At 45.1% G+C, this 12,976-nt stretch overlaps 1 protein-coding gene across 4 annotated transcripts in view; it reads left to right on the top strand.

The window, feature by feature from the left end:
• Positions 1-3,896: 3,896 nt before the first annotated feature.
• The window catches only part of SCN8A (sodium voltage-gated channel alpha subunit 8), a gene marked incomplete at both ends in the record, with an annotated part of 38,254 nt that continues 29,174 nt past the window's right edge, over positions 3,897-12,976 (top strand). For all 4 annotated transcript variants that reach the window (XM_079547929.1, XM_079547928.1, XM_079547931.1 and 1 more), the window contains 4 exons: positions 3,897-4,172; positions 10,952-11,087; positions 12,273-12,360; positions 12,531-12,659. In XM_079547929.1, coding sequence (XP_079404055.1) covers positions 3,897-4,172; positions 10,952-11,087; positions 12,273-12,360; positions 12,531-12,659 — 629 coding nt within the window. The remainder of the gene's footprint in view (positions 4,173-10,951; positions 11,088-12,272; positions 12,361-12,530; positions 12,660-12,976) is intronic.

Raw genomic sequence — 12,976 nt, 5'->3', positions numbered from 1 at the left:
TGCATCCATGGTTTGGTTTGGGGCTTTTTAGGCCCTCGTGCAGAAGAATTTCAGAGGGCTTTGCGTCAGCACGGTGCTTTCCTTCCTGCCCCAGCACTGCGTGTTCAGTTCCAATCCACGTGCGTCTATGTGGGTTACATAAAACCTCCTGTGGAAGGACTTGCTCTCTGGGGGGATGGAAGTCGGACTGCAAATGACTGAATCTTGCAAATTAATAAGTGAAGAAATGTATTAAAGCGAAGATACTGCCTCAAAAGTGTTTTTTTAATTTCTTTTGACAATTAGCTTGAATAATTTATTAGAGTATTTCATAATGTACCAGTAAACGGACTGCTGGGAACATTTATAAGAAATAATTGTCTTCTTGGTAATTGGGCACCACAGTGCGGCATTTTCTTTGCTGGTGTAAAATCTTTGGTCTGTGAAGCACGTGCTGTTCTGAGCACTGAGCTCCAGGCGCACGGGGCGAATTTTGGGGTGCGCGGTGATGTGATTCCATTCCCAAAGCAGCCACCCAGCGCTCAGTGCAGCACTCACCTCTGTGTCACAGCTTCCCATGGGTTGGGTGTTCCAAGTGCTTCTCCTGTTGGACGTTGAAGAATCGATGGGGAGAATGTGTTTTGCCAAAACAAACTCTGCTGAGCTGGTGGCACGGCTGTGTAGTTTGAGTATATGATGGTGAGCGTGGAAAATGTGGTGGGAATGCGTAGCTAGAGGCATTTCAATGTATTGATCTGTGTGATTTTTGTAACAACATCGAGTCCCTGAAGGATCCTGGCGGTTCTGTCGCTGTGCGCTGAGTAGAGATGAGGGTCAGATGTTGGCTGTGGGAGCTGCAGAGCCTGACTCGTCGTTGTAAGGGTATAAAACACGATGCCATCAACTCCGAAAATGGGTCTTTGGGTCTGGTTTAAGGAACTGAATGAGCGTTCCGTTCCCATCCTTTCAGTTTACATCCCAGTTTCGTCCATTCTCTTAGCATGGGCTGATTTCCTGGGGAAACAAATGAAATCGGGGTAGGCAGAACTTCCCAAGGAATGGGAATGCTGAATTGCTGGTGTGTAGCGATATCCAGGAACAAATCCCAACGACAAAGCAACAAAGGCAAGCAGAGCAGAAGAGACTGCAGCCACGCAGAATGAGCACAAATAGCACAAAGTGAACTTGTAGCCAAGTTTATCCGAATAACATCGGAGCGTCTCGTGATTTATTCATGGGCAGAACGCCTTCCGAGGACGGGAAGGATTTGCAGCAGTGCCCCGGGGGTGGGGAGAGTTGTGATGTTTTTGGCCAAGATGCGAAGCAACGTCGGATCTGAGAGACTTTGGGGTTTGCCTTACGGGAAGGAGAGTTTTCCGTGTCAAATATTGAGGGACTCGAGGAGTGAGAGACCTTTACTGTCGCTCTCATCCTATAGGAGGAGTCTGCTTTGGTATACCAGGTTTTTTTGTTGTTGTTTTTAACTTCAAATGATCACTTATCGTATTATCATATTATTTGCTTGCTTCCATTCGCTGGTTGTGTCATTGCACATACAGATCAGGCATTCATTTGTGCCTTTTTTTTTTTTTCTCCCCAATTTTTTATGCTCCTGTGTCCCTGAGCTACTTTGGTTTCTAAATTCAGGCCTTGCATATTTATCTGTGCCATTCAATTAGACCACATCCCCAATGCTGCTGTATAGTTTCACAGTATGTGGGAAATTTGGTAATTAAATGCATGCAAATGCTGCGAGAATAGAATAAATTAATTTTTTTCCTTAATATCAGTGGGGCATTTTGTGATGCTTCTAGCAGTAACACAACCAAGATGCTGGCATTTCTTCCTTCTTCTTGCCTTGCTTTTATTGCATTCACTCCACAAATGTCTGGTCAAATTTAAATGAGAAGAATCCCAGCCCCAGCTGCACTGTGTGTTTCCATGAGGAGTAAGATCTGTACTTCACTTCTTTGGATCTACAAATAAGCTCCGGTTGGAAATGCTGCTTGTTGAAATTCTGCACATGTGGGGCAGCTTTAGGTTGGCATGCAGCGTACAAAAAATGTGCAAATGCCATTGTCATGGCTGGGGTGAAGCTGTTGCAAGGAATAACCTGCAGTCACACGCGAGGACCCTTTCAGTGGTGGTTCCAGTTATTGGGGAAACCCCAGGTGCTTTATTGAAGGTTGGGTGGGATCTCCAGGTGTTTTAACAGAGAGAACTTTAACATTTCAGAGCTGTGTTCATTTGTGAAGTCTGTTGAGGTTCCCAGCAAGCTGTGAGTCTCAGTTTTGGGGTATGTGTGCCCATTGCTGAAGCTGGGCAATGTGTCCCAGCCCATCCACAGGGACGGGAGCATGGCGCCATGTTGGCGCTCTCTGCATTCCCCCTTTAATTCAGAATGCTCTTTCAAACCAAGGCATGAAGAGGCCACTGGTGGCCAACTTTGTGCAGAAATAGCTGAATTTTAATGGTTCGGTTCTATAGTGCAGTTTTCGTGGAATTTGAAAGTCATTTTTCTACCAGAGGTGCAGGAGCTTTGATGCATGTTTTGATGCAGTGTGTTAGAATGAAAGGCCGTGTTACTGGTGGTCTTTTCTCCTTTGTTAGGGGCCCTAATCCCACGCAGTGTTTGGGCTCTTTCTGTGCCATGTGCTGGTGTTTTGTTGCTGCTCTACAGCCCTCGGCTGCTTTGCATGTGGGTTCCTCCCCAAAGGCAGCAGCCCGGTGTTCCTGCAGCACTGCAGTGTGTTGCATCAGTGCAGGCTCTCAGTGATTCCTCGGCTCTCTTGGCCTCTTCCTGTTGTGTGAAGAACCCGAAGTGGGAGCACCGTCAGAATTGCAAAGTGTTCTCCTTGCTGGGTCTCCAGCAAAAGCTTGGCAAAAGGTGCAGAGCTGCAGAGGGTTTGTAGGCGGGCTGGATTCAGATGAACGTCCCAGCAGCTTTTCTCTCGCAGGAGGAGAAAGCAAGGTGCTCTCAGTAGGGGCAGTGTGAAGCCCTGTGCAATGTCCGTGCTGTTTTACAGGCTGGAAGCTCTGTGAGCCCATCCTCAGGTGCTGCCTTCCCTTCTCCTTGTGCTCTGTGCCATGGAGAAGAACTCACTCATGTTGCATCTTAAAGAGGACTCTGTATTTAACCCACATAGTATAGAAGCTTAGTTTTCAGCAATTAATATTGTATTTGACAAAAGCCTTTAAGTTAATTTCATTCTTAGGCCTGAAATTCACAGAAAACCTGAAAAGTTGTATGCAAATACCTATGTAAAATAGATTTTCTGTTTTATGAATATTAATTCAATACGAGTGCTGCCCAAGGTCCTGAAGCTGCATAACGAGAGCTCCCCGACTCATCAATCCCAATAGCTTCAGGAAGGAAATCTTCCTGAAAACCTCTCCTAATCTGTGATAACGTGGGATGGGGCAGGAAGGGCCATTTTAGTCAAAGCCCTGGAGTTGTAGTTTTGGTTGAAAGAGCCTCAGTTCTGTGCCTCTTGGCTGCCGGGCTCTCAGAGAAGCCTGACCCCAAGGGGTTCCTCTGGGTGTGCTGGGAGGAGTGCTTTGCTGAAGGCCTTGTTAGCAGGCAGGTGGTAACGCCTGGCCCCTTCCAATGTGATGGAGCACCTCATGCTGACCCTGGAAGAGAGCCGAGTTGGATTTTGTGTCTAATAATCTGTTTGCTAGAGAGCATTGGCTAGTAATGAGTAGAGAGCAATGGCCCCAGCCCTGAGAGCTCCCTGTAGGTTGTGTGGGGATGGAAACCCAGCAGTGCTTGCTGAGCACCTGCAGACTTTTGGGTCCTTGCTGTTTGTCGTCCCGTTTTTGCCACCGCTGACTGTTCTGCCTGTGCTCTTTGTCCCATGCAGAGCTGACCTGTCCGGGCTGCAACATCACTAAAGAAGCTGCTGCAGGATGAAAAGATGGCAGCACGGCTGCTCGCACCACCAGGCCCTGATAGTTTTAAACCTTTCACTCCGGAGTCTCTGGCTAACATTGAGAAACGCATTGCAGAAGAAAAAAAGAAGAAGCGTCCAAAGCAAGACAGCAGCCATCGCGACGACGATGAAGACAGCAAACCAAAACCAAACAGTGACCTTGAGGCGGGGAAGAATTTGCCTTTCATCTATGGGGACATCCCTAAAGGCCTGGTTGCTGTACCACTGGAGGACTTTGACCCTTATTATATGACCCAGAAAGTGAGTCTGCAAGAAAGAAGTCACTAAACCGCCTTTCTCGTAGGAGGTTGCAGGTTTGGGTATGGTTTAAAGAGAAGACAAAGAATGGAGTCTTTGGATGGGGCTTTTTTGTTATTGTTATCTGTCCTTTTCTTTTCTTGAATGTTAACAGTATTTCTCTTGTGCTTCATGCACCTTTGGAGCACTGACTGCATCCAGCTAAGATAGAGATGATCAGTCTGTAAGCACCTGCTTGGATAGAAACAGCAGAACAAGGTCTGGAAACTAAAAATAGACAAAGTTGTGCTAATGTGCCAGTTTTAACCATGAGGGCAATGAGAAGAATTATAACTGAGGGGGAATGGTAAGCGTTTCAAGTGCAGAAATCGTTTTGAAGTTGATCATAACGAAACAGTGGTATAACAAATTGTGACCAAAAAAGGAAAAAAAAAAAAAAAAAAAAAAAAAAAAAGTGAAATAACTTGTTTAAATTGCTTTCATTCTCAGAATTTTTTTTATTTTTTTAATTGTCTGTGGAATTAAGGTGATATGGCAGGAGACATTTGATGGTGCTGAAATGTGTTAAGAGATGAAGTGGTGTCATTGAGGGAAGTGGTGAGTAAGCAAACACTGCTGGAAACGGAGGGGGGAATTTCCTGGTGAAGGAAGAGTGAAGGTTGGGCGACTTAAAACTGAGCTTCTTCTCTGCTCTTTAATTGCATTGCTTTCTTTGATAGAGATTTACTTTGAATAAGCTGGGATAATATAGAGAAAGAAAGACGGCGTGCAGGACAGCTGTATGTGAGACAGCTTTGTGGTCGTGCAAAACTTGGATAATGTGGCTGTCATAAAATCAGTAAGCTGGCCAGGGTAGCAAAATATGTCATGACTTTGTGTTGGAGCAGTCACTTCTTGACACACTTGGAGGTGATCCTGCGGCTCACAGGGCAACGATCGCATGAAGTCGACTGAATTTGGCCGCTGAAGTTTAGAATAATTAATTCTCCTCTAGGTTTGCACTCCAGTGCTCATTTGCTTTGTTAGTGGTGCTAAAAGAACAGGTACCAAAGTAGGATGGTGTGTGCAAGTGGAAAATGAATTATATTGGTGTGGAGATGGATGTTTGAGATGAGGAGATGTATTGACAACGGGTGTTGTTGGTGCGAAGGAAGCTTATGCTATCCCTCAGGAATATTTTCTCTTTATTAAGCAAATATTTTCTCATTATTAAACAAATCTGTTGTTGCCTGGCTCTGGTGTGGGCAGTCTGTGAAACACACGGTTCCCTGGATCCCCGGCTGTGGCTGGCCACTTGCACCCCGCCACGTTGGGAACTGGGAAATGTCACTGCGAATCCAACAAGGAATGGTTTGTAGGTGTGCGTTGGAGGATCAGGCAGTCTTCCTTCTAGCTAGAAACAGAAAGCATTGCTCAGTGGGCAGTAAGTAGCACCTGGAGCACTGGGCAAAAGCTTGGTTGTCTTTGGTTCCACCAGAAATAGGCGATGGCTTGAGCACCGTTGGCCCGCTTGCTTTCTTGGTCATCAGATTTGCCTCCAAACGCAGCGCTCTTGATAAATCTCCCAGTTTTAGGAAAACTGAGGCACATCCCCAATTCCAGAGGCATCTGCTGTGCCTCCAGAAGAGCCGTGCCTTTCTGCATGGAGATGCTCACCAGGTTTCTGCTCGCCGCGGAGCCGCTGCAGATGGAAGGAAGGTTCTGGAGGATGGAGCAACCCACCTCCTCCTTGCTGCTCTGCAAAAAAGAGCCTCGCTCGCCCCGCAAACACCAGATTAACATTTTGCTGGCTTTCTTGCTTTTGCATCCGCTTCAGGATGGCAAGAACTTAGGTACGTGTTCCTTCTTTGCTGCTTCAAATAGTCAGTGACTTCCCACAAGGAATTTTTTAGGGCCATTAAAAAAGGCCCTTCTCTGAATCATCAGGAATTGTGAATCTGCCTGAATCATGGGAAGTTTTCCAAGAGATTTTTTTTTTTTTTTTTCTCTAGCATTTGCCAGAAAGGTTTGCATCATAGGTCTTTTCTTTTAAAGCAAGACGTACAGCATGCATAGGAACAAGTCAGCTGGTTACTTTTCCTTGCAGTAGGACACGGTGATCTTGGTTTAGCTAAAGAAACCGAAGCTGCATTTTAACTGGCAAGCTGAACTTCCCAGTGTTTTTGTCTGAGCTGCTTTGTTTTCCTCTGCTCAGTTTCTTTGCTTTGCATAGTGGGAGCAATGACTCCTGGTAGGATCAGAAAAATCCATTTGCTCACAGGTACCCATTTATGGAGCTCAGGTAGCTCCTCTTTGTCTTCATGTAACTGCCAGAGAGAAATTCTTCCGTGGGCCCTTGTTTTGCCAAATAATGATCACCTTCCAATTCCTGGTGTGAAGCACATGGTAGAAGCATGACCTGCCCATGAAAAATTTCAGTTAAAAAGCAAAAACTCGCACATGAAGTTCCTTGTTTAAATGTACAAATGACATTCAGAGAACACACCAATGTGAGCATCCATGGCAGTGAAAGCAAACCAGCTGATTGCCATGAAGAGCCGAGATGGAATTTGTGCATTTTCCTATTGTCGGTTCAGTTCAAACGCCTTCTGCCCTAGCAAGTCTTGGGCGTTTCTTTTGAGGGGTTTGGATGCCCTTGGATGGAAGATATTTGTAAAAGGATCTGTGATCTCCCGCAGTGGGAAGAAGAACTTGTCACTTAATTGCATCGTCTTTCTTGTGCTCTTGAGCCACGGGGCAGAATGGGGAGAAATGGGAGATTCCCCAGTTTGATGTGTACCACAGAGCTGAACATTCTTCAGTGCTTGCTTGTGCAAGAGTTAAGGTCGCCGTCCTCTTATTTCTGCGAACTTATTTCTCATTTTTCATATTTTCCCTTTTTTTTTAGGCCTCTCTTTCTTTCTCTTCAGTTTAAAGGTTGGCTGTCGTTCCTTCTAAACAATTTCCTGCCTCTTCCTTTCCACGGAATGTGGCTTTGGCCAGACTGTGGCCTCTCTCCTTCAGTAACTTCCATCCATTTTGCTTGGTGAATCTCTTTCCTGCTTGCTGCAGAGCAAGGTGAAGGGTTCAGATGCTTCAGCAGTTGTTCCATTTAGGAGGCAGTAGAAGGTCCTACATATTCTGCAAGTAATTGGGTTGGCTTCAGTGGAAAAATCAACCTTGGGTTTGTAGAAAACTCTTTTCCCACTAGAGTGGGATTGCCAGAGGTCACCTACATCTTGCAGATGGACACCTGAGGATCCTGCTCGCAGGTACGTGCCAATGGAGTGACTTGCAACTTCATCAAGTCACATGCATCGTTTGGAAACAGGCCCTCCAGCCCAGAATGTCACCTTGAGGGTGTGGAACTGGGAAAATGACAGGGATGAGAGCAGGCAGCGTGGGAGAGGCATTTGTGTAGCATGTGCTTCAAGAGCCTCCACTTAGGACTTATCTATGGCTCCATGAAGGGATGCCGGTACTGAGCTTCATGAGCATCTCAAGGAAGTAACAGAAGGAAGAAGTGAAAGGTTGGGGCCACCTCAAAAATCAGGCTTTTGATTTCATTTCCAAGAGCCTTTTCCAGGACTTGGTGCCTAGCGGTGTTTTTTCTCCCCTCCATCTCTCCAGTAGGCTTAAAAGGAGCAAGAATGGGAGGTGAGAGAATCTCAGCTGCGATGGGTGGAAGGCAGCAGCATCCCTTCTGCTTCTGAGATGGAATGAGTTTTGTTACGTAGACAGACTGTAGTGCTCTTAAATTTCAGTATCTCTAGATATTGCATGTTGAGCGCTGCTCATTTTCTTAAATGCATCTTTTTTGGAAGTGTTTTATTTGATAAATTTCAATGAGATGTGATGTATTTTTCCTATACTGGGCTGCAAACAAGAGGTTAAAATGAGCAGAACGTGGCAGACAATTCTTTTCCCCTACTCTACAAATAATTTTTCGTCATTTTTGTAGGGATGGAAAAATGTTTTCCGTATCAGAAAGTACAACTTGATGAGCCAAAAGCAGACTTAAATATGGATGTAAAATATTATTCAATTCTTTGTGCATATATACGTATATATAAAATATTCTTCCGACATTCAGGGTGCTGGAGTTCCCTGTAAATCCATCTTGGAAATAGCTGTGTTAGAGGGATTTGCTCAGATTGCTTTCAGAATGTCTCTGCTCTCTTCTGCTTCGCGTTGGGAGGAAGGCAGTCGTCATGTTACCACTGCAGGAATGTGGTTCCATATGTTCATGTGCTGTTCATAAAGCTGTTTTCTTCTTCAGCCTTCTGCCCACTCCTCCTCACTGTTCAGCCATTACAGAAGTGCTTAATGTAAAACCAGCATGAAGCAGGATTAGTCTAAATCTTTGTATATCTGGAGTTCTTTTTGCCATCGCTCGATCCCTTCCATCATACTCTCCAGCATAGCTTCTTTCGGGCACTATTTTGCAAATAATTTCAGAGACAACTTGACTTTTGTGATATTACTTCTTCTATACAAGAAACGTTTTAAGCTTTTTAGAACCAGTGTGAAAACCAATGTGTCCAACCAGTTGGACGTCCAACCAATTGCATTTATAACCATTGTGTCCGACCAGTTGGACATCCAACAATTGCATTTATAACCATTATGTCCGACCAGCTGGATGTCCAACCAATGGGATTTCCAGCCCATGTTAAGAAAGCTGAATTGGGCAGAATCTTTTTACAACTCTTTAACATCAAGCAGAGACTTTTGAAAGTTCAGCCAGGCTTTGTCTCTTAAAAGAAGACTGCAAAATGCCTTTTTCCAGGCATCGCCTTTCTCTTGAGTTTTATGCTTTGCCTCAGCAGATCTTAAAAGAGCTTAAGGATGTTCTTGGACCCAAACCAGAGAAGGTTTTAAGAGCGTGCAGCCATTTTGAAATTGACTTTTAATATGTCAGCAGCATACAGAAGAACGAAGACAAGATTTTAAATTGCCAAATGCGTTTTGGCTTTTGTGCCCATCGTTCTATTTAGAAGGCCAAGTGGAGATTTACCCAGGATTTTATAGGATACACCTGGGAGATCTTGGAAGCACCGGAATCGATGAGCAGACTGGAATGCACCAGGCTACTGAAAGGCCCAGTTTTGGTGAGCTCTCTAAGCAGTAAGTCCAATGAGCAGCGTAAAGAGAGAAATTTGGCCAGGGCATGGAAGAGAAAACACAGAATGGCCTCATGGAAGGTCATGCAACAGGAGGGGGACCAAGCTGGCAAGCAGAATGTGGAGTTCATGTGTGGTGGGCAGTCGCTGATCCCTGGACAGCTTGTGTTACCAACAGGCTGTGCCAAATTTCTGGCTCGTTCCTCGTGAAATGGCTTTTGCAAACGTGTGTGACCCTCAGCACGGAGCTGCTTGCGTCTGCTTCCCGTTGAGCCTGGCTTGCTCTTCCAGCTCTGAGCGCTGAGTCTTGGCAGGGCTCACATCCGCGGTGCAGCATGCGTCGGACTCCAGGTGAGGAGTGGATTTGCTTTGGGCTTGCAGGTCGGAGTGCTGTTGCACACTGATCCCCCCACGTAGAATGGAGGCAGAATGGAGCTCGCCCATCTCACACAACCATTGCGCGGCGACTTCCAGGATTTTCTGTCTTTGCCCGCAGGATTTTCGGCACAATCACACTGGAGATTTCGTTCCTTTTAAAACCAGCAGTGTTGGGAGTTACTGTTGTGTTAGGGCTACAAGTGGAGCTTGTGAGCGTGTGGTGGGCATCCCCTCTGAATCTGGGGATGAGAGGAGATTTAAGGTTAAGTGTTGGGTGAGCTGTGATGAGTTTGCTGTGCTGGGGAAGGAGAGAGAGCTGGGTCTTAAAACTGAGATGCCCTTGAGCACCCTGTAATCAGCAGCTTTGAAAAGCTTCTGGCCTTTTATAATATTCCTACGTGTCAAGGTAATCTGTTCATTAATTCTTCATGCTGCAATTTAAGAGCTCTCTAAAGTTGTCTCTAAAGCGCTCTTTGTTGGGAGATGCATTAGTGGTTGTGCTAACTAATACTTCTCACTTAGCATTGAACCACAGTCTGATTTTCACTTCCTTCTCAAATAATTCACCGCTCAGTGGCCTAATTTACCCAAATGAGCTGAAACATGTTGTTTCCCTTACGAGGAGGGAGATGACAAACCTCTGAAGATCGATGCTCTTGGGGGAGCGCAACGGCTGCGTGGGCAGAGAGCCCCCATGGGTTCCCCTCTGCAGGGCATTGGGAGCCCAGATTCACTAATTTTCACTCGTGGTCACTAATTAACAGCAGTAAGAGCACGTGGCGACGACTTGGGGGCTTGTGCTCTCCTGGCAGGTAAGGTTTGATAGTGGTTGCAAGGTGTGGGAAGGAGGCACAACCCCAGGTGCTGCCCCACAAGGATGGGCTCGTACACGGGGCTGTGGCTTGAGAGCTGGGTTCAGCTGCTGCTTCTGCAATGAAATTTGTGATCCTTGGGTGCCTTGGGCCTTGGTTTTTATGTATTGGATAGGGGTAGTGCTTCTGCCCTGTTGGATGGAGATATGTGCTCCTGGATGGGAGATGTTGCTTCTGCTGTCTGTAGTGCCTAGCAAAACAGGTGGCTTGGAGTGGAATCATTCATGATGTGCTGGTGAGTTTATTTCACCCTAACGGGAGCTTCTTACAGGAGATTATCGTTTAAAAACACAGAAAACGCAGGATTTTCTTTACCATAAAAGTTGTTGGTCTTTTCTCTGTGCTGTTCATGCTTTGATTTTCATGCATTAACTCTTTCTCTCTCTCTCTTTTTCTTTCTTTCTTCCTTTCTTTCTTTCTCTCTCTGCAGACCTTTGTAGTACTAAACAGAGGGAAAACACTCTTCCGATTTAGTGCCACACCTGCCTTGTACATTTTAAGTCCTTTTAATCTGTTTAGAAGAATAGCTATTAAAATTTTGATACATTCATATCCTTTTTACTGCTGTGGTATTTTTGTCTTTATTGGTTAAAAGATCTCTTGCCTATTGTCTTATTGCTCAATTCAATCATTATTTATTAACTACGCTTCTAGAGGAGTTGGGTTTGTTATGAATGAAGAAGCACGGGCTTTTAGTCAAATCCAATCAAGTAAATGTTTAATTTATGCATTCCTTGCTAAATTGTGCCTTTCTGTGTCCACTCCACCATCAATACGTGGATGTTGCTCAGTTGGGCATGGTGGCCAAGGGTTGACTGTTGGACTGGATGATCCTAAGAGGACTTTTCTGACATTGATGACTCTACGAGTGGGCATTCTGGGGGCGGGTTGGGGTTGGACTTAGAGCTCTTTTCCAACCTTAATGACTCTAGGATCCTAAGCATTGGAAGAAACAGCTGTGAGGTTGTGTTCTGCATGAAGAGCAGTTGAGCTTTAACTAGCTGCTGGAATGGTTAAATAGAATTAATATTCGGAGAAGGAGCCAAAGACACTTTACGTGCAATTAGATACCAACTAATTTCCTGCTCCTTTGACAACTCTTAAACCTCCTTCTAATGGGAAAGCTCGTCCAAAATGCTCTGCTGCTGGGCTCCAAGTGCTCACTGCATGTTCTACTAAGAGAGGAGGCACAGAGCAGCATTGGATGGGATGCACTGCCGTGTTTGGTGGTTTATTTTCAGAAGGTGGCAGTAAAACGCATCTATGAAAGCACCTTCATTAGTTGCTTTAGGGGTTTCTCCTTGCTGGATTCACGCACCTCAAGAAGAAAAGGGTTTTCCATCTCCTATTGCTTCCATCTCCTCTAGGGAGCTGAGGCTGGGAATGGCATTTTGGGTTCTGTGCTACTCAAGACTTGTCCTCCCATCTGGGGGAATGTATCAGCAGACTGTAGTTTTGGATGGCACTGAACACACAGAATTATTTGGGAGTACGTTTTTTTATGAAGGCACGTGATCTTTGCATTGCTGAGGCCTACCAGAAAGCAGAGAACAAAGAGACACAAAAGCACTATTTGTATATATTCCCCCATTCTTATCTCCCATGACTGCGGGAAGCGTCTCGGCTCTTTGTGTAGCACACAGAGAATAGAATGGAAATGGTTGTTGGGCTGTATTGTTGTGCAGAGGTCTTTGGGAGCTGATGTGAAGAGCCACCCCAGTGTGCCTTTGATCCTTGACTTTGTTCCACAGTATTTAGCATGATCATTATGTGCACTATTTTGACCAACTGTGTATTCATGACTTTTAGTAACCCACCCGAATGGTCGAAGAATGTGGAGTAAGTAATATTTCTTCTATTTTTATACAGAATGTTGCTTTTCTTCAGAATGCAAGCTGCCTTTCTGTCCACTTTGTTTAGACAGAAGTGCTTCTAATTCACCTGTTAGCATGCCTAGCATTACATGCCTGCAAACTTCTCAGCACAGCTCTCTTTGTTCCTTTTAACAGGTATACATTCACTGGTATTTATACATTTGAATCACTTGTGAAAATTATTGCAAGAGGTTTCTGTATAGATGGCTTTACTTTCCTACGAGACCCATGGAACTGGCTAGATTTCAGTGTGATCATGATGGCGTAAGTGGCGTTTTCAGATTATTTCAGCTATTTGTGGCACGTGGGAGGGAATGAGACCTCAGGAGGAGGGTGGGTGTGTATGAGAAAGAACAAATAGAGGGAAGCTTAAGCGAACCCTTATGTTATTATTTTTTTTTCAATAGAAAGCCTGACACAGAGGCATAGATCTCAATTGCAACTCCATGGATGTAGCGGCAATGCTGCTGTAAGAAATTATTAAAGAAGCAACTTTCTACAAATTGCCTTTGTTAGTACAAGATTTTACAGTAGTATCTAGCATCTAGATGAGCTCACGTGCCAGAGCAGCAGCATTTCTG

This window comes from Tetrao urogallus (assembly GCF_951394365.1).
Source record: "Tetrao urogallus genome assembly, chromosome: 35".
Lineage (NCBI taxonomy): Eukaryota > Metazoa > Chordata > Aves > Galliformes > Phasianidae > Tetrao > Tetrao urogallus.
The sequence above is the reverse complement of the archived record's forward strand: the minus strand, read 5'-3'. Positions and strand labels throughout refer to the sequence as shown.